The sequence below is a fragment of the Eleutherodactylus coqui genome, chromosome 5 (assembly GCF_035609145.1).
Source record: "Eleutherodactylus coqui strain aEleCoq1 chromosome 5, aEleCoq1.hap1, whole genome shotgun sequence".
NCBI classification, from domain to species: domain Eukaryota; kingdom Metazoa; phylum Chordata; class Amphibia; order Anura; family Eleutherodactylidae; genus Eleutherodactylus; species Eleutherodactylus coqui.
The window spans coordinates 210,046,758-210,074,177 of record NC_089841.1 but is presented as its reverse complement, the minus strand read 5'-3'; the positions used below and the strand labels follow the sequence as shown (position 1 = coordinate 210,074,177).

The following is a 27,420-nucleotide window of genomic DNA, read 5'->3' as shown; positions in this document are numbered from 1 at the left end:
ATTCGAAGTACTACACTAACTTTTTGTGGAACTATGACATATGGCTACTTGCATTATATTAATAGGCAATATAAAAGGGGGAACGGCTGCTGTTTTAGTTACCTAATGAAGTTTCATTTTCTAATAACCTATCAATTTTCTATTCTGCAGTAGAGGTAAGAGAACTGGCCGGTACGTGAAAAAGTTCATTGTAGTCCGGCTAGATGATGGCTGCAACATCCAAACTCAATTTTGATTCCACCTAATGTCTCATAGTGATCTAAATTCAGCTTATAACTGTGGAGGGTTCCAGAGGTTATACTTGTAATATGGATGCTAAAACGCGCATGAAACTCATCAGACCTTTATTAGAAACATCTACTCAATAGCATATGAACTCCGATTCAGGCTGCGGGCAAGTTCCCATTCAAAATATGAAGACACCGAAATGAGCTTCAAGAACTCAGTTTATGGGATTATGGGCTTACCTTAAACAACGGAAGGCAAATTGAAAAGGCACACTTGTCTCGGAGGATATTAGAATAAGGCAAACCAGTAGCTAGGGCAGAGAATTTCAACTATACAAAAAATGTTTGTAACCAGATTTTCTTTATAGGCAAGTCATTATTTTGCCAAGTCTTGTCTATCCATGGCGATGATGTAACTGAAATGGATTTTTTAGACCCTAAAAAGATCATGGACACAATGTGCGATTAGGTCAGACATGCATTTCCTACAGAACAAGGAAACCATTTATTCAACATCAATGCTCAATTGTATAAAATCATGTAAAAATTGAAATTCATGAGACACAGAAGGCATAATGCATCACCGTTTAATTAGATACTAAACAATTAAAAAAAAAAAAAAGTATAATTTCAAAATTTAAGCCAAATTAAAGTAAAATTTTGAAAAGAAGAATGAACAGATGCTCGATTATCAGTTTGAAACGTTTTACGGCATTCCAACATCTGTCTTCTGTCTAGTTTAATTTGTGGCAACATGAAGACGTCCCAGAACATACTGAAAAGCATAGCAAGCCATGTAATACACATACACGACCGCGTATGTGCCATAAAATATTACATATACATATATATATACACCCAGAAGCACAATTTGTGGATCTTTGGTTGGATGTATAGTTAATAAGAAAACATTTTTGAAATAACGGATGTGTTAAGAAAAAGTAGGGTTGGAGACACCGGTCCTTAAAGTCAAAAACATCATACAATGCAAACCACTGAATTTAATTTAGTTTTTTGTTTTTTTTAAGGAGTGGTAAGATGCCATTAGTGATGCAATACGAGAAGGAAGAGCTTATAGTTGTGTACAATGTACCACAGAAAGATATTAAAAACAAGCAAAGCCACATCCTGCAGCCCTTGCATCTCACGTCTCCACATTTTAACTCCTAACCCCCCCCCCAAAAAAGATTCTTTTCCTTGCACATTTAGAGAAACATATACATACATACATACATACATAGATATATCTATATATCTCTATATCTATCTCTCACACACGTCACTCACTGAAGTGCTGTAAGGACCAGCAATACCTTTTTATGCACATTGCCCTCACACATTAGATTTCTCCTCAACACCGAGGTAATTTGTGTGCGCCAGGAAAACCTTAAAAAAATGAACGCTTGAACACCAACACATCAAGATAGCCTGCACTGAAAACATATATAGTATCCGACCGACCCGAACCACTGCGGTACAGCGCATTAGCAGTTGTTTAAAATGGTTATTTCAACTTTAAAAAAAAGTCAAGTTCAAGATAATTTATTTCAAAAGCACACATAGTACAGTTTCCTTGTGCTAACAATGGTCTAGGTTCCCATGCAGGACATTCATAAAAAAAAGAAGAAATCAAAAAACTTGATTTTGGCAAATATTTAAGAAAAAAAACCCTTTTTTTTTTTGCCTACGATTTATATGTTTGAGGCACAAATATCTGATCTGGAGCTCCATAAGGCATAACCATTGGATCTGGAAACACTGATACATTCTTAGCAGGAACCCCCGTGTTTAAATTGTTTGATTTGGTGCAAGAGTGGGTCACTTAAATACTTAAAAAAAAAAAGAGGGGGATTTAAGGAAAAAAAATAGCATTGGCAAAAATTTGTTCGTTTTCTGGAAAACATATCCCCAAGATAATCCAGAGAAATAAGTCTATATTTTTTTTTGCTATGATATATGCAGTTGAGAGAGCATGACACGTAACAAATCTCAGCCTCCGAGTATGCTCTATGGAAGGGTTAAGAAATGTCATGGCAGGTACGACTTACATCATGGCACCGTTTTCCTATCTTTTCAAGAAAGGCAAAACTGTAGAGAAATAGGTGCATAGAAATAATCTGATTATTCCCCCCCCACCTCCCCCCCGAAACAAAAACTACAACTAAATCTTGTGAAGCTTCAGTGTCAATTTTTCATTTCTGTCACAGCATCATCGAAAAATAAAATAAAACAAATATATATTCATACTTTCACTGACTAGAAATTCAACATTGGTGACAATTATATACATTAGAAGAAGTGTGCTAACACCTTGTAGAGTATACTGTACGTACGTGATATACTTTGTTACGTTAATGAAATACTTTTTATCTTTGCAAAAAGCAGGTGTGCAATTAGGACCAAGGAAAAAAAAAAGGTTTGGATTAAAATTTATGTATATTCATACAGTATATATATATTTTTTTTTTCCATGAGGCTTTTTTTACCCATCCAAAAATTCAGGTCCTTCAAATGGATTCTAACAAGCTTCAAAAACCTCCCAGGACCGAAAAGACGTTGAAACCTCAAACTTGTGCCGATAGGCTAAAAGAAGTAACCATTACTTTTCGGAACACAAATCCTGTAGTGTAATCCATCCATATTCTGCACATTAATGGAGTCCTTAAAAAAGAAAGCTCTTCAGTGTTGGCAAATAATGAACACTTTTGTTTGTTTTTGTTTAGACCTCCATTAAAAACTGTACCCGATTTTAGAACTAGTTCAGATGGCATCCATTACCTGGGTACCAGATTAAACGGTTTATGATCAATACTTAAATGTTGAGAAAAAGAAAAAAAAAATCATCTTGACGATCATAAACTAATAAAATGTACATTCTTCTTTAAAAAAAAAAAAAATCATAAGGAAACATAAAAGTAACAATATTCGAAATGTGAATAAGCTAGAAGACATACAATACAATTACATAGATACATATTTATCAATACAGCACATTCAGTTTGCCAAAAACTAATGATTACAAAGCCAATATGGATGCTGCCATATATATATATATAGAAATAGAGATGTATGTACAATGATTATAGCATTTATAATTGCACTATACCTACAAACAGTATTTTTCTTTTACTATACTTGTTAAGTTACATGTATATTCTTGGGGAGCAAAAAAGGAGAAGAAAAAAAAAGTTTTGTTTTTTTTTGGATTGAGAGCAATATATCCATTTAAGCCTACCAGCATCCGACATTTACAAACATGTCCGGACTGAAGGGGTTAAATGTAAACATTCCGTATTCAGTGTTTTCTTACTTCTCGGTTTCTCTCTGCATCCCTGAGGCAGTGGCTTCAGCATTCATGACCCTCTTCCACCCCCAACGTGCTGCATAGCAATAAAACAAAATGGCACAACTGAGCACTTCCCTCTACCTCAACAGCTCGCAAAAACTCTACAAATTGTAAATCGCAATTAAAAAAAAAAAAAAATTTGTAGAAAAAAACCCCCCAAAAATCCCTGCAAAGCCGGTTAAAAGAAAACTGTGGAAAGACATAATTCGGTGCATTTCATAATCATTAAGGGACTGATACTTTGATTTCTTTTTTTTTTTCCACTTTTTTTTTTAATAGTCGTCTCATAGAAATCACAAAAACAGCAGGTCTGAACAGATATATATATATAAAAAAAAAATTCTTGGATTACTCTACTTATATATGTAACTGTTCTTATTAACATGAAGGTCAGTAAATGAGTGCACTTAAAACGGTGTTGCAGGTACTTCGAGGCTCACAGTAGGAGCTTCATGAGAAAAAAAAAAATTCCGTATGGCACCTCACCTAAAACATACAGGGCACCAAAAACATCTTTAAATACAAGGCTACCTGCGTAGGTAATGCATGCATGGATTGTTTGGCAAGTAGAATGGAATACTAAGAATTAAAATACCTACTTTGTATGAAGTGAAATGGCTTATTTGGCAGGCATCAAATGCGGTTGGAACCTAATCAGTCAGTTTTGGCATTTTAATTGTCTATGTACAGTACAAAAAGAAGGAGCCCGTTTTGGCAACTGGATATTGGTTTTGCACAAATTTTTTTTTTGATTCGGCTCTATACAATACCACCTTAAAAACCTTAAGAAATGTATCCATCTAGTTGAGCACACGGCACTAAGTTGGGGGGGAAAAAAAGTGTTTAGTGTTCATGGATGTGCAAGTAAAACATTAAATATCCCCAACTATTTAATCCCCGTTCCCTTAAAAAAAAAAAAAAAAAAAAAAAAAGGAATAATGGCACGCTAAATAACCCAAAACCCCCTTCTTGTCTTCCTTTACGTATCTTGGTCATTTTTTTGCAGACATACCGCTCCCCTATCTGCCGTTTTGTCCGTCATCTCAGTATACGGATACCTAGAGTATACTCCTGTACCTACTGCTTGATGAGTTCATCGAATCTTACCTCGAAGTGACAAAAGACAGTACCAAAAACCAAAACTACTTTTATACAGGTCAATAATTTAAAAATCACAGTATCAATACTTTTTTTTTTTTTTAGACTTTTAAAAAGTATATAAATTAGCAAAGGATGATGGCTTGAATTTAAACAAAAACGAAAAAGAAAAAAAAGTTATGCCCAATAATTGTGTAAGCGGCTCAGAAAAGGGGTTCTTGAAATGGGAAGAAACCTTACGGTAATTTTAAAAGTTGGAAAAAAATATTTTTTTTAAATTAAATTATCCTAAAGGAGGAGGAGCCTACGAGCGTCATGCAGAATCTCAACGCATCCTGCTCTCTCTTTAAAAATTAAAAAAGCAATATAAATTAAAAACAGGCCCTTGTTGAGTGCACGACTTACAATCCAAAAACACAAGTCGCTTCTCTCCTAGAAAACTGGCGCTGCCATGTTAGTGCGGCCGTATGTGGTTCCCTCTACGTAGTTTAAATAAAATCAGAATAATTACTACAAACTCTGCGCTCATTTACAGAGTTCAGGACGGCAATAAATTAGTATTATGCAAATTGTTTCTTTTCTTCTCTTATAGATAATACAGTCCTTCTTCCATTTCTTCAACGGCCCAAAAAAAGGGGGGAGGATTGGGAAAACTAGCAGGCACAGTTAGACCAGGTTGTATTCCTTCAGGTTCAGCTGTAAGATAGTGTCCTTGACAGCAGCAAAGACAAAGCGAATGTTCTCCGTATCTGTGGCGCAGGTGAAATGAGAGTAGATTATTTTGTCACTGTCTGGATTCAGATCTACAAACATCTTTAAGATGAATTCTCTTGCCGCTTGTGCATCTCGCTGGGGTCCTTTAAAGATGGAAAGAGAAAGAAAAAAAAAAAAGCTGAAAATTTAGGAAAGGTCAAATAGACCAATACAATACATTGATGTTGGTCACGTAAAATCCACAAATTGGCGTTTCCATTATCACAGCGTCATGGCTTCTTAAACTAAACATACACATGGAAGAGAAATTGCAAAAAAAAAATGGCTAGGTAGACTTTTACAGGCAAATGCATATATTTCTACAAGAGATTTGTAAATTTTTTTAAATTGTTTTTAAATAACAAAACAAAAATTCTCCAACGATGTGAAAATATAGGCTGAAAGAAACCAATCAACATCCAGTGAAAGAAGGGGAGTGAAGCAAAGACCCAATCTATTGTATTTCAAAAGGCATAGATAAGTGCCTAATAAATGGGATATGCCCGTGCCTGGACCAGTTGGGTAAGATATGCACACAACCATATGGTTTTACCATAAACCGCTGGTCTTATGGGAGGAAAAAGGAGCAGCAAACCTCTGCTGGTTATGGAGAATACAGGCTTTCCCTGAGCTTCTCTATGGTGAAACTATTTGGATGGATGAAGATGTCCAGTAAAGTCCAAGATGGATTCCACCGTAAAGGACTTGATTAAAATACAACTTCATGTTAATGTATTGCAGTGTATTATGCCTGTCCCAGTAATCCTAACATACATCCTATTAGATCCTGCCTCTGGCCTAAGGTGAACAAAGATGGCAGACTAGGTGGGGAGAAGGGTGGGTGGCCACTATCTATGGTTTCAAAGAGCCACGATCTGAATAACCTATGTTCCTGGCCAATGCAACAGCTGTACGTTAGAGTTGTGTTTATCTGGGGGAAAAAAAAAAAAAGTGTGAGTACCATTGCCACGTGTTTCTGCTTGTACTGTTGAGCTGCAGCCACGGTTTAATGTGCACCTACAGATTTATAATTTTGGAAGTGCTGACTTTTCTTTGTTTGTACGGCAAGTACGGTGGTAGAGTTGTGGCGGACTCAGCTTGTTGCGCACGCCCGCCCATCTGCATCCTGTTCCATTAATTGGGCCATATAAATTGGTATCCTACTTTCCTTGGTTTTATTTGGAGGCTCAGGCCCAAGAGAGATGTATGCTAAAAAGGTAGGAACCCATCTTTCCCAGGTTATAATTAAACCAGCTGGTATTAGTGTTAGGACCCATGCGAAAGTATGGTCACCTGGACGTTAGTGGACGGGCCAATCTGCTTTGATCAAACTACGTACTAGGAATCTTGCACTTTCTAATGTGGTAAGTATATACATTAGAGTTCTGCATTTTTCTGATAAAAATGTATTTGAGTGCTATTACCACGTGTTTCCGCTGTATGTTTCACCCGCTGTTGATGACCTAGGCGGAGCTCCTGAGCCAGCACCATCACTGTGCTCTAAATGTATGGTGGTTCATAGAAACCCCCCACCTGCTGCGCTATGGTGGGAGGGTGTTAATGGGCATCTGTTGTCTGTCATAACCAACTTATGGAGGACATTTGTTTTCCAGGACTTTTAATATTGATCCTGATCACTATAAAATTATTGGGGATCTGATTCAGCCTCACCATTCAGCTGAGCTAGGGGACTGTGGCGCTCCCCAGACTTGACTAGGATGTTTGATTGCATGTTAGAAATATAGCCAACAAATTCCTAGCCAGTCCAGATATTTGATGCGCTTTATCTCAAGCACACCTGAGGGAACTAATGAAGCCTATGATTAGTTGCGTCACGTGTGCTTGACACCTGATTTGCTTATGTGCACCCTTATGAGGGATTCTATTCAGCAGTTCAATAATTCTGAGACTGCAATATTCATTAAATTGGGAGAAACTACTTGTTATATTAGTTATGTTGAGCTATTTAGATTTTTTGTTTCACTGATTTTTTGCAAACAACTAAAAATTTGTAAATTGGAAAAACCTAACTTGCGAAGGAGGTTGTATAACTTTGATTGCAACTGTACATGTATCTGCACAAAGCTCAGCAAATGCCTTCACGAATTTAAAGCAGGCGGTCCTGAAGTGATTAAAACAAAGCCTATATCATGCTTTGTTGAGAGTTGCCCTTTAAGTAATGCTTAAAGTGTAACCTAAGCTTTAAAAAAAAAAAAAAACCCCGACCCCACCACCAACACCAAAAAAAAAACTTCTGAGATGTAACAGTGGAATGATATACATGATCATTTGGTGTGGGTTCGGGTGCCAAGAACCTCATCGATTGCCGAAATGAATGGGCACGAGCCCATTTGACTTATCAGGGAGCGGTATACAGACTCCACAGCCCTTCTATTAAGAGCCCATATATTGCGCCGGGAACGGAAACAACCAAACAGGCACATAGTTTAGCCGATTGCTAGAGCAAATAGGCAGAAGCAATCAGTAAAGGTTTTTAGCACCCGGACCCCGCTGGTATTACTCCCGACATGACACTAGGACACGTCAGAAGTTATACTTACAGTTTACTCTTCAGTCATAACTGGAAATAAAAAGTAGAAGAGTTTCCACTTTGCAGTAGTTACCATTGTAAACGTTGATCTGGTTCTGAATTATTACTTACCATCATACTCCGGAAAATAATCAACTAGATGGGAGTACATAATTTTCTCCTCGAGGAGATCTTTCTTGTTTAGAAAGAGGATGACTGAAGAATTCTGAAACCACGGATATGTAATAATCGTCCTAAATAGTGCTTTGCTCTCTTCCATCCGGTTCTGCAAGAACAAGTTAAACCATATTAAGGGATACTGATGTGCAGCAGATGCATTAGGTGGCTCACATCCCCAGTAATGCTAAGAGGATGTGAAAAACGGGACTTCTTGGCTGGTTCCTAATAAGCAGCAGCAACACTATCTCCATATTAGGCAAAGAAGGTTACTTCAATATATTCATTGTGATGTAACACCTTTAGAGGACCGTGTACATCAGTGTTTCCCAACTCCAGTCCTCAGAGACCACCAACAGGTCATGTGTTCAGGATTTCCTCAGACATTGCCACAGGTGTTCTTACCATAGGATATCCTGAAAACATGACCTGTTGGTGGTCCCTGAGGACTGGACTTGGGGACCCCTGGTGTACATGAATGTATTTTAGGGTTATGGTCTGTCCATGGAGTACACAGTCTCTATAGTAGCCCGGGAGACAGTTAAGACAGCCAATTTTACACATGGACTAATGCTCCATAAGGAAGAAAAAAAAAAAAAAAAAACCTCGCCATGCAGTGTACGGGGTCTGAGAACAATGGCGCACATGAGTAGAGATTTTTCTCTTTAGGCTGGGTTCACACGAGCCATAATTTCCGCAGCGTAACTTTCTGCACAAAAATTACACCTGTGACTTTAATCCTGGGATTAGCCAGCAAAGTGGACGAGATTTGCAAAAATCTCATCCCCACGCTGGAGCCGATCTGCTGCGGCCAAGCCGAGCTGAATTTGACATGTTCCGCGCAGAAGACGCGGCATGTCAACTCTTTCCCCATTTCTGTGGCAGCCTCTCTCCTCTCAATGGGGAAGAGATGTCAGAGGGGAATGGGGGCTGCAAAGCCGCTCCAAAACCTGCGGCGAAAGGCCTCGAGTTTTGAAGCTGTATTTCTCCCACTGAAATCTCGCTGTATTTCCGTGCGGTCATTCCGCAGGATTTCAGTCTCATGTGAACCAAGCCTTAAATCTCCTACTCTCCCGTGGAAGCTGTAATTCAATTGACCGGATGGCTAACTTGTAACATACACTTCAATTAGCTTGGATGGCTTCCATTGACTTCAATGCTTGTTTTAACTTCCCCCATTGTTTCAAACACCAGTGTTAATAATATTTCTAATGGCTCACAAGACTCTTGCGCATACAGCACATTTTCTTCCGCCCCCAAACCAGGCAGCTGGGCAGAAAGCGGGTGGACCCCATTATATTCAATGGGGTCCGCCCACCACTGTTTAGTTCTGCCCACAGCGGGGGTGAGCGGTGAGTTGTGGGAGTGAGCATGGGGGAGAGGGAAAGAGAGAGATTCCCCCCCCCGCCCCCGCCACCCCCGAATCTTTTGGCACGAGCGGGCATGTACTCGAAAATGGCAATACTCGCTCGAGTATTTTGCCTTAGGCCTCCTTCCCACGAACGGATTTCCGCCGCGTAATTCGCGGCGAAAATCCGCTGCGTTGCACGCAGCTATTAGGTTCTATTGAACCTAATAGCTCAATGCTCACGATGCGTAATTCCACCGCGGAATTACGCACCGCGATTTCTCCCGTCCTCACCCGCAGCATGCTCTATTTTCTGCGGGTGAGGACGGGCTGTACGCACTGACGGCTTCCATTGCAGTCAATGGAAGCCGTCCATTCACGCTATCTCCCGCTGTAACCAGCGGGAGATAGCGTGAAAAAACGCTTTCCCGCCCACCGCCGAGCGTCATATGACGCCAAATGACGCGGTCCGGCCGCGTCACGTGACACGGCCGGCCGTGCACGTGACACGCTGGTGACGCGAGGGCGGTGGGCGGTGACGAGCGGTGACGTGGCGGCGGTGGGCGGGGAAGCGATTTCACGCTATCTCCCGCAGGTAAGTATAGGGGCTCTGGGGGGCGCCGTGACGGGCTTCACTGCGTAATATTACGCTGCGGAGCCCGTCACGCTCGTGGGAAGGAGGCCTTAACGAGTACGCTCGCTCATCTCTACTCACCAGTCTTAAAACTGGCCATGCCAACAGATGGCTTCTGGGAATTCCAGTACTGTAAATTAATGCACAAGACAAGGGATATTATGTCTGATGTTCAAAACTGGTCATTGCAGCTAAATGATCTCCAGACATTAGTGTTATGGTCTCACTTTTTCCATCGTGATGACAATGAGGCGGGGCATCTGCCTTAAAAAATGCAATCCTTCAGTATTTGGGACCACAAAGAACTGTTTCCTGTCCAAATTTTGTTGTTTTTTTTATAGATAATGTTCAATATGTACATCACTGCTTCACTTAAAGGGGCAGTACGTAATTAGAAAAACATGGCGCTCTCTTTTAAAAACAGGACCACATCTGTTCATGGATTGTGTGCGATACTCTGCAACAGCCCAATTTACTCCAATAGAGCTGTTCTGCAAGAGCAGATAATCCTTGGACACCAATGGTGCTCTTTCCATAAGAAAGCAGACATTTTTTTTAAAGTTTCAAATAAGCCCTTTAATCAAAGAAATGGGGGAAATAGAAGTTGGCTTTGACCCACAAGAAAAAATACAAATCTATTCCCAGGGAGTTGTAAAAAGGTGACAAAACCACTATTATAAAAACCAGACACTTTCTAGATGCTAAACTGCTACAGGCCACATAAGGAAGGGGATATATATACTGATATGAACGTCAGAAAGAGCATCGAATACTACCTTTATCCACTATTAAGCACCAATTTACACATAAAGTGGTGTATTGTTCTTGCATTCCAGTCTGTATTATTGACTAGAGGTCTCACAATATACCTTTAGAGTTGTGGCCGGTGGAGATTAGTTTCCGGTAGACTAAGTTTTGATCTGCACAAGTTGCGGTTGTCCGTGTTAACCACATGTGAACCACCACTAAATCGACAGGCTACAGTCATAAGCCCAAGTGCCGGGCAGCAATTAGTAGTGACCCGCATGCAGTTACAGCAGGTCACCCACAGCACGTGTGGCACCCCAACAAGACCTTATCTTCTAGTCGACAACTGTCAACATACAGGATGCTCAAAGTTGTTAGAAAGGAATTTAGCAAAGTGATTGTGAAAACCACAAGATATAATCTGGCGTTATTCGCTGGCCTGCTCTAGATTTACCAACCAAAGCATTCTTGTTGGCGACTACATAATATTAGACTGCAGTATACCAGGCTTTAGAAATCTCCCCTCACCGTTTTATAAACGGCTTCTTGGCGGAATATAGAACATAATAATGGGGAACGTATCGGATGTTGGGGCAGACAAGGATTGGGCTAGATTTCACTCCAGTTCTGTAAAGCATTGCCTGACAGTGGCGCTCTGCCCTCACTACAAATGTATGCTCGCAGCTGAGCGGGCATGTACACTCCTCAACAAAACAAATCAAGCACCCAGCCGTTGTCAAGATCTAATGACACTTTCTACATGCGATCGCAACAATGATCTAAGTAAACGGTCACAAAATCAAAGCAAAAGGATAATTTATCGTGGAAAACTGAACATTTGTAGGGAGGCTCTAGTACCCTGTTGTACCGCCTCTATCTTAGATACAAAATGTGATACAGGAGGGCATGGAGACTGTAGTACCCTGTTATACTGCCTCTATTTTAGATACAAGATGTGATACGGGCAGGCATGGAGGCTCTAGTACCCTGTTGTACCGCCTCTATGTTAGATACAAGATGTGATACGGGCAGGCATGTAGGCTCTAGTACCCTGTTGTACCGCCTCTATCTTAGATACAAGATGTGATACAGGCGGGCATGGAGGCTCTAGTACCCTGTTATACTGCCTCTATCTTAGATACAAGATGTGATACGGGCGGGCATGGAGGCTCTAGTACCCTCTTGTACCGCCCTTAGCTTGGATAAAAGATGTGATAAGGGTGGGCATGGAGGCTCTAGTACCCTGTTGTACCACCTCTAGTTTGGATACAAGTTGTGATACGGGTGGGCATGGAGGCTCTAGTATCCTGTTGTACTGCCTTAAGCTTGGATATATGGGAGGCATGGAGGCTCTAGTACCCTGTTGTACCACCTCTAGCTTGGATACAAGATGTGATATGGGTGGGCATGGAGGCTCTAGTACCCTGTTGTACCACCTCTAGTTTGGATACCAGATCTGATACACACAGGCAGGAAGGCTCTAGTACCCTGTTGTACCGCTTCTAGCTTGGATACAAGCTGCGATACGGGCGGGCATGGAGGCTCTAGTACCCTGTTGTACTTCCTCTAGCTTGGATACAAGATGTGATACGGACGGGCCTGGAGGCTCCAATACATTGTTGTACTGCCTCTAGCTTAAATACAAGATGTGATACAGGCGGCCATGGATGCTCTAGTACCCCGTTGCACTGCCTCTAGCTTATATACAAGATGTGATACGAGCGGGCATGGAGGCTCTAGTACCCCGTTATACTGCCTCTAGCTTAGATACAAGATGTGAAATGGGCGGGCATGGAGGCTCTAGATCCCTTTGTACCACCTCTAGCTGGGATACAAGATGTGATACGGGCAGGCACCAAGGCTCTAGTACCCTGTTGTATCACCTCTAGCATGGATAAAAGATGTGATATGGGTGGGCATGGAGGCTCTAGTAAGCTGCTGATCCACCTCCCCCAGTGTTTCTACAGACCACCTACTGTTCTCTGTATACAGCACCCAGGGACACATTTACATGCAAATGAAGCTAATAAGCTACTAATGAGCATTAGTGCCTATTAGCAGTTTATGCAAAATGATCGCTCAAACTGTCATTCTCCCTATCTTTTGAGCGATCATCTTTGCATGTAAATGGGCCTTAAGTGCTTGATTTTTTTTTTTTTTTTACAAATTGCTTATGGGGGGGCATTGACAGCTGAACAAGTAACCATCTCATTTATAAATGGAATGTAGAAAGTAAAAAGAATTCATGTTCACTTTGAAAACGGTGCAATGAAAAGGTATTAGAATATACGCTCATGCAGCATACTTGGTCCAAAAATGTCTGCAACTGTTTAATGCATAGGAGTGCGGCCGGCAGAAATTCATGCTGTTTGCTGCAGAGACAACCCCATTCACAAGTACAGAACGGATTAGTTATTTTGCTGTGTGTCAATAAACCCGGCTGGTGAAACCCTGGCCCACTAAGTGAAATAACAGATTACTTGCCTCATTGTCTGACTCCACGAGCACCTGATCATATTCACTAAGGGCCACAAGGAACATTATGGAGGTGACATTTTCAAAGCAGTGTATCCATTTCCTCCTTTCTGATCGCTGCCCTCCTACATCGACCATTCTGTAAAAAGAGAAGAAAGGTTACAGGCCAATGACGACATAACAGGGGTTATTCAGCCCCACAATATTTTTTTTGTAAACTGCTCAAAGTGCTGAAGGAAAAAAAAAAAAAAAATAGTATCTGCAGAGCAGGATTTTTATGGCTTTATTTTTTTAAAGGGTTGGATATCTGCATTGGGCTACGTTTGCACGAGTTTTATGCATTACGAGATGCACAAAACTTACTCAAATATGAACTCCATTCTTTTGGATGGAGTTATACATGAGTGAAGTTTTCCCTCACAGCGATGATGCAAAGTTAGAAAAATAAATAAAACCGCTGCAGATCGTATTTTTTTCTGTTCTTCGGAACGCATCGCCCTTGCTTTCCAATGGGACAGTCATACACATTGCATGCAGTGTGATGTGTTGTTTCCCATTGAAATCAAATGGGAAACACTTACCGATCCTCCGAGGCAGATGAACCAAGTGCCGCACGCAACACACATATTGACAAGCGTGATAATCGGCCCGAGGAACTCTGCCTGACAGTGTGCTCACCTGTGTGAATGTAGCCTTAAAGATCAGCATAAGATCAGGCAAGCGGACTACAGTAGTTTGCTTCATGTATCTGTGAAGTAGTTTGTCAGAACCATTTCATCGGCAGCAGCACACAGAGGAATAAGGGTGGTTTCACACCTGCGTTTGGAGTCCTTTTAAAACTGATCAGTTTTTAACTAAATGTGTACTGATTACAGACTAAAGCATAGCTGGGTACTGGTGTACCTTGACGCCACCGGAAGATAGGGGCAGACCTGGGTTTGCAGGAGTAAACACCCCCTGTTGAGCCCCTAGCTTCCGAGACGCGGCAGGAGAGCCCCAGCTTGTAGCAGCAATGTCTGCATGAATTTTGCATACCTTAGAGGGTTAGGGTTTATTCCCTGTGAGGCTTACATATAATGTAAGCCTAACACGGAAACAAACCCTAACTCTCCAGCCCAGGCAAAACATCCATGCCGACGCTGCTGCTAGGAGCCTTCATAAATCCGCCAAATCGGCAGCTAGAAGTGTGACGGGGGCGTTCATCCTGTCAAACCCCTAGCTTCTGGTGGCGCCAAGGTACACCAGTACTGCATAGCTGATGCATGCTAATACATTTTTGGGGGTAGAAGAGCTGATTATTGGATATGCAGGTCATTGCACACTTCATACATTTGACTCTGGGAGGTCTGCCAGAGCTCTTTCCCTAAGCCTGTACAATACATACTCCTGGCTGGTGGGTGGTAGCTGGGCTTCTCCCTCCCCTCCTCTTCCTGGATATCTGCTCCCCCCCTCCCTCTGAGGTCACCTATTGTTTTGCTTTCTAGTGTACTGATAAAAAAAGGATTTGCTCCACACTGTAGACAGACAGATGACCTTCAGCTTGCTTCCCTCAGTCATTGACTACTGCAAAAAAACAAAAAGGTGTTTTCCGTTTTTTAAAAAAAATTTTTTATTAAGGACGGGAACACTAATGCTGCAAGCTGAGCTTCTTTTCGTTCAGAAAAACTGAAAGCGAGTCAAAGTGAAACCAAACAGCAAAAAATGTATTGCTCTCTGTGTCCAGTTTTCTTCAGTTTCTTTTATTTAAAAAAAACAAAACAAAAAACAAGGACTGAGACAGACACAGATGTGAAACCCCCCTTACAGGACTTCGTAATCCTCCATACTAATGAACCATGGGCTAGCCCTGCCCACCAGTGGGTTAGCCCCACCCTCCAGCTGATTGACAGCTGTCTCATTATTGCATATAGGAAAACAAATGCCAGTAATTGGCCAGAAGATGGAGCTATCCTGCAGCCAATAAACATCCAGGTCGATATGTGGACTGATACATTCTACAGACCTATTACTGTAATCAGCGTGCCAGCCGCTACCTTCTACTACCCTCAGACAGCGTAAAGTTGGTGACCGTTTATTTTTAACATGAGGGTGCTTCATTAACAGCATCATCGTAAAAATAACGTGAAGTCAAATTTTATCACCACTTTATTCAGGGAGTTTTTTTAACCCCTACCCACCGTCTGCCATACATTTACAGATGTCCGGTGGCACTATATACACAGCTGATGCCTGGACACAACTGCAGGGATAAAAGCTAGCTAGGTTTGCAGCATTTAAAGGGCCTAGCAAATGAGGGGTTCTCTCCATCATCTGAACGGCTCACCCGCAAGAAGATCGTGGACTGGGGTTTGGGAGTCGTGCAACATTAGGCCTTGGGAAGGCTCCCATAGCTGCCATGTATTTCTTCCTACTAAGCTGTGACTGTTGCACGGTTTATTAGATTGCTTACAGAAATACAATATACAGCAATGATAAAAAATTGCAGTATATTGTCTAATCAAACGATTGTTAGTTCAAGTCCCCCTATGGGCACTAAATAGAAAAAAAAAAAGTAGAAAAATAAGAATTTTTTTTTTAATTACTAAGATTCGGCTTGCCACGTCCATAAATGTCCAATGTATAAAAATATATTATTCATCCCATCATCAGAAAAAAAAAAAAAAAAAAACACTGTCAAAATTGAACAAAATAAGTACCCTAAAAGGGTACCAATTACAAACTACCCCACAAAGCTGCATAGATGGAAAAATAAAACAATGAGGGGGGCCAAAATATGGTGACAATTTTTTTTTCTCCCCAAAATAAAGTTTGATTTTTGCATAGTACAACAGCTATATAAAATTGGTACTCTCTTAAGAACAGATATCATTTTTACTGCACTATGAATACCGTAAAATAGAAGGCTTCGATCGCTCCTGCAGTATGATGTAATTCCATAGTGTTACCTCATACTGGGATTGGGCAGGCAGTCTATCAAGCCACCCTAAAGGGATGGCTGGATAGGCAGTTTGCTAAGACAGCCCTTGGGGCTTTCAGACACCCACAAAGCTCCCTGCAATCTCATCACGGGGGAATGAGGGGGTGCGTACGGGACCCCTGAACATCATTCGAAGGATTTAAATGCCGCTGTCAGAAATGACAGCGACATTTAAAGAATTAATAGCGCTGATCAGCCCCGCAGCTATTGCGCCGGGTGTTGGCTGTTATGAAGAGACAGGGGCACCCGGCAGTCACGTGATCACTGGGTCGTATAGCAGAAGTAACTTCTTCTGCTTTCTCTCTTTAGTACAAAGCTCCCACTGAGTGCTATGTAGCCTGTGAAGGAGAAGGCAGAAGCCGTTATAAATGGCTTCTGCCTTTTCCTCCGGGTCCTCAGCTGTGACCAACAGGATTGCAGGAGCTTTAATCCTGCACTGTTGTTCTGCCATCAGCCAGGATTAAAGCCCAGGACCAAGCACTGCAAATTTACAGCGTTTGGCCGTTAAGGGTTAAGCAAAATGGATCAGGTTTCGTGACATCTGCAGCCCCCTCCCCTCTTGCTTTCAGCTCCCCATGTTACCGTCTCTAAACACACAATTCCCGTTTTACTAAGTTACTATCTACCTGAAGATGACACTTTGTAAATCAAATGGATATTCAATGATCCCTGTTGTGGGCACTCTGACCCTGAGCACGTCTTGCTGGGAGGGGAGATATCCATGGCAGGCGATACGGTCCAGGTCATTAAGATAACTAGAAAGGAAACACAAGAAAGAAAACACGGCCATTATAAAGGATCATCATGGAAAAAACTGGGAGCCATAGATTTCATACAACCCTCTTCACAGGCTAAGATCTGTTCCAGTTTTACGATCCCACAAGCATAAAAGAGGTTATGTTCATAAAACAGCATGTGACGGCTCAACATGTAAATGGGACTGTTCATGAGAGCAGCAGTGTGAAACCATGTGCTTGTTGGGAAATAAAGCTGCAAAAAGAACTGAAAATGGACACAAACCTGCCATGTCAGAAAAGACAAAAATCAAGAACCTGTCTTAAGGCCCATTTACACTGAAAGATGATCACTCAAAATTTGCTCAAACGGCAGTTTGAGTGACAGTTTTGAGCAATCACTTTCCATAAACTCTAAAGTAGCCAATTATCTACTTAAGAGTTTATTAGCGTGTAAATAAGGGCTCCTGCTGTATGCAGATGACAGCAGGACGCTGTTATCTGCATACAGCAGCTTTGTTCTCTGAGCTGTCAGCGGTATCCTGCTCTGAACTCCGCGCGGGATAGCAGCTGACAGAATACTATCAGTGGTATCACGCTGAGAAGATAGCGCGCGGCGCTGATCAGGCTCATCGCTGACTTTAAGCTTGCTTAAAGTCAGAGTTGAATAAATAGTGCACGAAAAGTGCATGATGGCCACACGTTTAGACACAGCGATTATCGCTCAAAAGATGGCATTTGAGCGAACTTTAAACGATAATCGTTGCGTCTAAATGGGCTTCTAGACTATGCCGAGTCGGACCTGGTATACATTTCTGAAGAGGGACACAAAGCTGCCGGGATGCGCTCTTTATATAGAGGTCTGCGCCTCTTCATGCATTCAGTGCATCGTGCGCCCGAGGAAATCATACTAAGCCCAGTGTCACAAATGCCGGGCTTAGTAAATTTCCCCCACAGTTCCCCCGACCCCCCCCCCCCCCCTGCCTTTTTATTATAAAAGCAAATACTTACTATTTAGTGGAATCAGACAGTTGATATTCCCGTCTCCTATCGTAGCACTCTTGTATGCCAGGATCATTCCATAAATATTTTATTGCATCTACATAAGGGTTCTCAAATGTGGACACCTTCTCTACATCAATTTCCCGAATTAACAGTGCATGGCCCTTTAAGAAGAAAGAAAGGGAAAGAAACACTGAGTATAATCAGTAAAATGTACAACTATAGGACATTCCCAAACTACAGAAACTGAACATTTCAGATTACCCAACATGCACCACGAGCACATTAGTCAAACTGGATACCAAACATATCTTGACAACTCAATAGAAATTGAATCAATTAATGGACTCATAGGAGAGAGGGAAACGGGAGGCAGAAGAGTACAGAAATCACATAGAACATGAGCGGTTCCTATTAAAGGGGTTGTCTAGTATTATAGCCTCGGGTCTGCCTTTTCCCCAGTACAGCGACACTCCTATTTTATGGGGTATTTCTCATACTGAAGCTCAGGCCCCTATACTTGGAAAGAAGGCTGAGCAGCAATACCAGACAAAACTACGGGCAAGAGCGGCAACTTTCAACAGCTCTTAGGTTCTCTTCAACAAGGACGTAGCTACTAATCAAGACAATCATTTTCACTGCTTCCGCCGTAGATTTATAAGGTTGGCTTTACTACCGCGTTTCCCCGAAAATAAAGACACTGTCTTATATTAATTTGTGACTCAAAAGAGGCACAGTTCGGGGGGGTGGGGGCTTATACTCACCTGGTCCGCGGCATCCCGATGCCTCTCAATAATCTCTGGCAGTGCTGCAGCAAGCTGCAGTGTCCTCCGCACTGACATAATCAGCTTCTTTCTGGTGACAGAGCTTTGAATACCCCGCCTCCAGCAAAGTGAGCACTGTGATTGGATCGAGCGCCAGCCAATCACAGCCGATGCTCGATGAGCCAACAACGGCCATTCAGTGATGTCATTCACTGAATGGCTGTGAATGTATGGTGCTCGATCCAATCACAGTGCTCGCTTTGACGGAGGCAGGGTATTCAAAGCCTCCTTACCAGAAAAAAAACTGATATGTCAGCACGGAGGACACTGCAGCTTGCCGCAGTGCCTCTGGAGACCATTGTGAGGCACCGGGACGCCATAGACCAGATGAGTATTGATTTTTATTTTTCATGTAGGTTAGCTAGGGCTTTTTTGGGGGGAGGGCTTATATTTCAAGCACCCCCCCCCCCCCCCTATGGAGAATTTTCACAGGGACACCTTGCATCGTGTACACCCAGCGTGTGGTGCAATGCTGCCGCCGGTTCCACTGACAATCAATGGGTGCCGCCATGTGAGAGCACACCGAAAGATAGGACGTGCCGCGATTTGATTCCCACAGTGCATTGCGGTGCCATGCAGGAAAACATCGCTCATGTGTATGACCCATTCAAAAGAATGGGGTTCATATATGTGCTTCTCACAAAGCACAAATCATGAGCGATGTTCTCGACCGCGTGAAGGCGGCCTTAATTGAAGACGACTTATTTGCATCCATGAAAGTGAAGGAGGGAGAGGGAGGCTTGACACAAATTTTGGTTTTTCTGCATTGTATGTTCCCAAGTAATATCCTTAAAAAGGGTTTTCTGCGTCTCTTATGGTTGACCTGTGTTCAGGATAGGCCATCAATATCTAATTACAGCTATCCAGTACGGCTGTGCACACGGTGCAGCGGCCCAGAATGATACTGCAGGCTTTGTTTCATTCAAATTGCGCTTTTGGTTCCCAAGTCTAAAAATTTAGGGGCCAAATGACCTTTTTGGTTGCACTGGCCACCATCTTAGCCACAAACTTGAACCCATGGCAAATCTTTATTTTGGGAGGACACGCTAATTTAAAAATATTTCTGCAGGTAAATACAGAGATTAAGGCTCCTTTACACGGAAGGATTATCGTTTAAACGAGTTAAAATGAATTATAATTGTTCCGTGTAAACAGCCATATGTATAACAGCCGGGCGCTCGGAGCGGGGAACAGCTGGATGCAGAAGACAAGCAGGGACACCCCACTTGTCTTCTGCATCCTCTACTCGCAGCGCAAGGTGATCGCTCATCTTGCGCTTTGAATGACAACGATTATCGCTCAAGAGTCAACTTTCGAGCAATAATTGTTGTGTCTAAATGGGCCTTTAGGCCTTGTCGCATAGGCATGGGGGCGCTGCATATGCAACAGCATTTTCTCTTTTACTGTAATTATTCACTCGTGAAAAAACACGCACCGAATCTCTCGTCATTAAAATGGCCAATTAGTTTAATGAGTTCAAATATGCTGCGCTTTTTTGTTTTTGCGAGACGCAGTTGCACACACAGGATATTCGCTTGTGTAAGAACCTATAAAAATCACTAGGCTCTATTTTTTGCGTATTGTGCGTGAAAGATTTTCGGGCACAAATACGCCCGTGTGACACAGGCGTTAGTAAAGTGGCGGAAGAGATACAATTTGAAGAGGACAAAAAAAAAAGGCAACAACCAGGAACGGTGAAAAGAATCCCCGTGACAGTAATGTACAAGATGGTCGGGCAAAATAAGGGCACATCATATAAAGAACACTTCTGAGAAGAGGAATGAAGACAAGGGACACGGATCTTATATACTAAAGGGTTCTTGCCATGTTTAATGAACAGGCGAGAGAAAACATTAAACCCGCCACCCTAATATGATGTAGATTCCCACCAACACAGCTGGGAGCCGCTGCGGTGCGGACCTCTGTGGGGGTCCGGGGGTATCTGGCACAAAGTTCACACTAGGATCACAAATCAGCCAGACACGTTTGTTACAAAACAGCATTTTGCGATTTGCCATGTATTGATGCATAGAAGTTAAATGATTCAATTTTTTCAATAAACCCAAATCTAAAATTCTTAGTCAAAAAACACAAGCATTTCAGTTATTTAATAACAAAATGCCATCAAAAAGGTGTCCATTGACTAAGTCCTTTAAATTGTGAGATTTTCCCAGAGACATCAAGGAACTTGCCAGCCTCTAATGCTATTAAAAAAATGATCAGAGGGTAATATGTACCTAGGCATCTGGGCTAAAGAGGGGGTCAACTCTGGGTCCCCCACAACCCCTAAAGTGGTGCATCTGGGCTGAAGAGGGGGGTGAACTCTGGGTCCCCCACAACCCCTAAAGTGGTGCATCTGGGCTGAAGAGGGGATTCCTTTTCTTCTTAAATACATCCCTAAAATATTATTTCGTTTGTGCAACAAGCACAGATGTACCAGGCGTTATTCAATAAAGATCGATAATTCTAGTAAGATTGGGTCTAGCTATAACTGATGGGGGAAGCTTACACCATACTGAAACCTTGAAAACAAGACAAGATAATGGGGTTTGGGTTACATATTAAGCATTTTACTGTATAAAAAATGTGTTATCTAATACATTGCGTATTTAAAAATGACAAGCACTCAAAAATCTATCCTCTGAAAGTCATCTGCCTCAGGAGCCACCACCATATGGGAGAGATTTTAGCCCAATCGACGCCGAAAATAAACAGACAGTCACAATCCCCAAGGGTGGCCATTGCCCCGAAACCGCAACATATAATGTGCAACTTTTTCATGCAATGTGCCATAGCGAAAGCCCTTCAAGTCCGTGGATGGCCTCGTTGCTGCCGCCAATTGCTTTAATTCTGTCTGTAGGAGACTATGCTATAAACATTTGCCCAGAGAGTGGATCACAGGTATAGCCCACTCAATGTTGTCAAACACCTTGGCCAAATCCAATGACGCAATTGCCTTAGGCGGTTATCAATGGGAAATTGCAGATTCAGGAATAGCCTACAAGCATTAAGGACCCTTTTACATGGCCGAACAATCATTCAGATTTCTGCAACCAGCGAGAATCTGAACGATTACTGTTCTCTTTAAATGCACCCACAACTTGAGCAAAGAATGATAAAGTCATTCCTCATTCAGTTTCTGCATGCATAAAGACTGAATGATGGATTGGCCCATGTAAACAGGCAGTCATTCATCTAAGAACGACTGCCTGTTTACTGTTAATAGAGGCAGGTTAGTGGTCCAGAACGATGCCTGGTCCACTTCGCCTACATTTACTAGCAAGGATGGTCTCTGTGTAAGAGCACAAGAATGATCATTGCTGGGACGACCTGTTGGACATCTGTCCAATGTAGAAGCACTCTAACGGCAGAGATGCAATTACCCCAGATAAATGGTTACCTAGTAATTTGGCAAGGATCGTTATACAAAGTGTCAATAGGGAGATAGGCCTGTATGACTGGCAACTGCGGGGCATTATCCGGTTTAGTTATACCCACTATAAATGGTATTGTTCATTGATGCCACCAAGCTACGTGTCCCAAGTACGGTCTCAAAGTCTCCTAGCGTTTGTGGGAGGACGCAGTCTCTCTAGTTTCTGGCAATCCATCTGACCTTGGGGATTTGTCATAGAAGCTAGGGCCTCTTATCTACCAGTGTAAGTGCCTTATTAGACATTGTAGGAAGAGGCTGAAGGAATGCCTCCAGCTGACCCTTTGTGGAACTACAGTAGTTTTACTAGTATAGAGAGATGTGTAAGGGCCTTCAGGATATCCAACGTTTCCCTACTATGTTCTCTCAATTCTTTAATAAAGGTTGCACCAAGCTGTGCTATTATGATGGTGGCCAAGAGGTGATCCGCCCTCTCGCTGTCCTCAAAATAACTGCTTCTGGAGGAAGCGTTTATGTTCCCCTGTAGTTGTTGCTAAAGCCGTATTGGAGCATTCCACGGGTACCAAATTTAGTTCCATCACAGGGGTCTTCTAGGGTACAGTCACACATTGCAAATTCTATTGCGGAGCCGCACCAAAATCCACTGCGTCTGAACGCAGCCTGATCAGTTTTCCTCTGCAACAGTCGCATCCCTGAGAAATGCTCTTTTGAGTTACTTCCAATTTTTTTTTTTATCTGCTAGCTTCCTTAATTAGGCAGTCATTGTGTGACATACAAACGAGAGAATGTGGTGCCATTATGGAGTTCAGAGAACTCATTAAAATAGGCAGGAATAGAGTTTTCTAGCAATAGTTTAAAGGGGTTTTCCAGGCAAATTATAATGGATGACCAATCCTTCGGATTAAAAATCAATGAGAGCTGCGCCTGCAATTACCAGCGCCGGCCACTACACAAGGGACGGAGCAATCTGCTTCTGCTCCGTATCCTTTTTGTTTTGCCGCTGACAGTGGAAGCCTAAACAGCTGATCTACACGGGTCCCAAGCAGTGGATGCCAACCAATCAACTAATGACGTCCTATCCTTCGGGGAATTAGACCAAGAGTGTGTCTACTGATTTTACTATCTTCAAAAGGCGAGTGATCAGAGGCTGAGAACTTCGTATTCCACCTCTTGAAATAGATTATAGGCCTAAGAGCTGCTCAATGAAGCTGTTCTAGATACAGACTCTTGAAACTACGAACAAGAGTATTGGCAAATTAATGGATGTTTTAGAGGTTTAAAATCCAGCAATGTCAGTTCATCAACAACCTTGCCAATTGGAGTTATTCATCCTCAGCCACAGGTTGAGCCCCGGTCACTCTACGGAGGACTGTACAGTATTATTAAAAAGTCCCCAAGAATAAATAATGGGACCTGTAGTGAACCACTTGAGAAGTCTAGGACTTTCTTCAAGACTCCACCTGAATAAGGGATAGGAAAATTCATTGCCAGCTTTCCCTCAAAACAAATCTACCATCTATAACAAGTTTTAATACATCATAATATTCCCTTTTGAATGCCACACACCCAACTCCTGAAGAATACACCAAATATGTGGTGTGATATGCCTGTCCAACTCACTAAGGACGCCTTCACACTGGCAAGAAAAAAAAAAGGCTATTTTCTTGCACCGAGAGTGAAAACGCATGATTATGAAACAATACATTTTAATAGTTTCATTCTTATTTGCGAGGTTTTCACTCCTGCGATGCTGCATGAAAAAAAATAAATCCCAGCATGCCCACTCTTTTTACAATATCACCCATTGTTTCCAATTTCTTTAGCCCCGCAAGGATGCAAGGCTGTTTAACCTTGTTCTCAATAGGGCCGGTGGCAGCAGCGCCAGCCTTCGTAGGGAGAACATTGCAATCTCCTGCCGCTGCTGTCACAGCAGCAGCAGGGGATCACAATGATCTCCCATTGCTTTCAATAGGGCAGGAGCTGCTGCCGCCCCATTGAACATGACTCCCCTTCTGCCCCATAAAGCATCCTACGCAACGAAGAGGACTCTAGCTCCACCAACACGCTGTAAAAGAAGCAGGACTGAAACAACTGCAGCAACTACTCAAGTATCAAGTAACATAAAAAAAGGCATAGCTATGGTTCAAGAAATGGTTAAACCCAATCCTTTAGTCAACGGAGCAGTCTCTTATTTTGATCTTACCATCTCAGGGCAACTTTCGGAGATTTAAAAAAAAAAATTAAAAATAAGTGAATGCCATTTTTTACCGCTACTCTAAGCCTTGTAGGGTAAAGCATGAAATACTGGATTTGGGGAATGAAGAGTCGTCTTTTGACACCTACATACTGGGCTCTTTTTTTTGTATGTTGATGGAATAGTCCAGAAACCCCCGAAATCCTGTGTCCATCAATGCACAAATCTGACTTTTCCTTGGCATTGTCCAAGATTAAGTCACAGTCTCTGAAAAGCAGAATTTTCATAAGGACTGTATATGGAGGGCCGCCAGGAGGGATAAGTCTTGTGGGAACCCTGTAGGCCCTCTGTACTACAAACAGCATTGTAAAAGAGTTTTCAAAGCATTTAGTATTTTGTGTTCATCACCCTCCACTTTTTCCTGAGCTCCTACAAGACATCCATTGGTTTCTAGGAGACAACTCTCCAGGTAGTCTTCTTTCGGGCTCTGCTGTGTTCCTGCACTTCCCTGCAAGCAGGACTATTACATCCTCTACATTACTCTTTCCTCAAGTACTGTGGTTCTCTCAGATGACTTTTTGAAATCTTGCCTTATACAAGATGGAGGGATCCTCCTGAATGTCACCTCTTCGGAGGGAGGTAAATGTTTTGTTACACTGGACAATTTCTTTGAGAGTTGGTTCCCCAAACGTAAAGTCTGCCATTTGCTGTGACGTTACTACGGGATCGAAGCGATGTGTAGAGCTGATGGAGACAGTGGCTGAACCTGGTAGCCTACTAGCAATAGTTTCATCAGGAACTTCTACATCACCTCGTAGGTCTCCTGAACCAGGTTGGTCTACTGGAAGAGGACATGTCATGTCATGTCATAAAGGGATGTACTTGGTCTGCAACAAGGGTTATGTAGGAGGTACATGTCAAAGTCACATTCACGGCAGGACCCACAGGTTTCTAAGAACATCACGCTGCCCTCAACATCTTGTCTTCTTGCCATAGTGCGTGTGGAGTAGAAGGAAAGACAGACATCACTAGAGTCAGTGGGGCATTGGTGCTAAGCTACACAGTCAGTCCCGCTGGCATGAGGATATGATGGGTTCTCTTTACACTCACATGCTCACTGGTCTGTTCGGTGGTGGACAGGTTCAGCATGGGCATTCTATGGCTATTCATTCCCTTACGTTGCAGTTAATATTTTTTTTGTATGCGCGAAGTCCATTAACTATAGCAGTTGTTATAACCTATAATACTAGACACTAAAGGCCCTTTTACACGCAATGATTATTGTTCAAAATTCATTCAAACGGCCGAAAATGAGTGATAATCGTTACATGTGAACGCGGGCATCGTGCACTTTTCGTTTGAATGGTGGATTTTGATACTTAAATTCCATCATTCAGCTGCTGAAAGACTGAGCAAATACATTCGATTAGAACATATTTCGCTCTTCAAAAGACTGCAGGATTTTTTTCCCGCAGCATGTTACACTAGCCGCGAGGAGAACAATGCAATCTCCTGGCAGCCAGGAGAACAATGGAATGTGTCAGCAGCTGGGTGTGTTTTTAAACACCTGGGTTCTGCAAACAACTCCTGGAGGTCCTTTTACATGCAAATGAACATGATAAAGTGTTAATGGCCATTAAATACATTAACACTTTATGCAAATAGATCGCTAAATCTTTCAGTCATTTGAAGATTATATTTGCATGTAAAAGGGCCTTAAGGTTACCTAGATTTTAGTCTAGCAATATTCTGTCACTGCATACAAAGGTTTGAGCAGACTAGATTTACAAGGTCAGTTCAGCTGGTGCAGCCGGTCTTTGGTTTTGGAAAAGTGCCACTCATCGCTTTAAAACCAGCCAGTGTTGTTCAATAGTTTAGGAATATGAGCAACCAACAATATTGCAGCGCACGGTTATGGCCGGGCTTGTGGTTAAGGCCACTCCTAAAAAGTGCCAACATATTACCAGAGCCAGTGAAGCGGTGGCAACCACTGAGCCTTAAAGGGGTTGTCTCGCGGCAAACATCAAAATTTTACCTTACCCCATTCCCCCTGTCACCCCCCTGGCATAAAATAGCAATTTAAAGCGTTTTTTAAGCCACTTGCTACTCACCGATCCGACGAAATATGAAGTTTACAAAATCTTCTGCCTAAGATGGCCGCCAGTCCTTTCCCAGGGATGCACTGCGGTTTTCTCCCATGGTGCACCGCGGGTCTTCTCCCATAGTGCACCATGGGCTCTGTGCGGTCCATTGCCGATTCCAGCCTCCTGATTTGGCTGGAATCGGCACACGTGACGGGGCGGAGCTACGCGATGACGCGTAGAAGGGGGCGGAGCCAGAACGCCGCTCGTGCCGGACCGACCAGAAGGGGAGAAGACCGCACAGCGCAAGCGCGTCTAAAAACGCCAGAAGACATCAGAATTAGACGGATCTATGGAGACGGGGACGCCAGCAACAGAGCAGGTAAGTGAATAACTTCTGTATGGCTCATATTTAATGCACGATGTACATTACAAAGTGCATTAATATGGCCATACAGAAGTGTATAGACCCACTTGCTGCCGCGGGACAACCCCTTTAAGTAATGTCAAGTCTTTACATACCAGTAGTCAGAAATTAACAAAATGCCTCCGAAGACTTTCTAAATGGTAAAACTTTTGCCTAACAATTGTTTTTAGTTTTAATGCATCAACTATAAGCGGAAGCTCATATAATCTTCATATATTACACAGAACTAAAATTAGGTTATTATAGAATCGGAAGAGGATGCCAAGTGAAACGCGACACACTGGAACAGATCAGGAAAGAAGGAGCAGCAGCAGCCGTCCCCACGAAGACTCTGCGGGCGCTGGCAGCACTTTGGGCGGTGGATGCTTTCTGCTACAATGTACTTTAGAGTACTCATCTGCCTCCAACAGCCGGGAATTTTGCTTTCCCAGTGGAATAACTGTATAATTAATTAG

The 27,420-nt window shown here is 42.4% G+C and overlaps 1 protein-coding gene across 1 annotated transcript in view; it reads right to left on the bottom strand.

Moving 5' to 3' along the window:
* Window positions 1-797: 797 nt before the first annotated feature.
* The window catches only part of LOC136628328 (guanine nucleotide-binding protein G(q) subunit alpha), a 66,234-nt gene continuing 39,611 nt past the window's right edge, over window positions 798-27,420 (bottom strand). The window contains exons 3-7 of the mRNA XM_066604144.1: window positions 18,058-18,212; window positions 16,939-17,067; window positions 13,345-13,474; window positions 8,087-8,240; window positions 798-5,528 (exon numbers count right to left, since the gene is read on the bottom strand). Coding sequence (XP_066460241.1) covers window positions 5,338-5,528; window positions 8,087-8,240; window positions 13,345-13,474; window positions 16,939-17,067; window positions 18,058-18,212 — 759 coding nt within the window. The 3' untranslated portion in view covers window positions 798-5,337. The remainder of the gene's footprint in view (window positions 5,529-8,086; window positions 8,241-13,344; window positions 13,475-16,938; window positions 17,068-18,057; window positions 18,213-27,420) is intronic.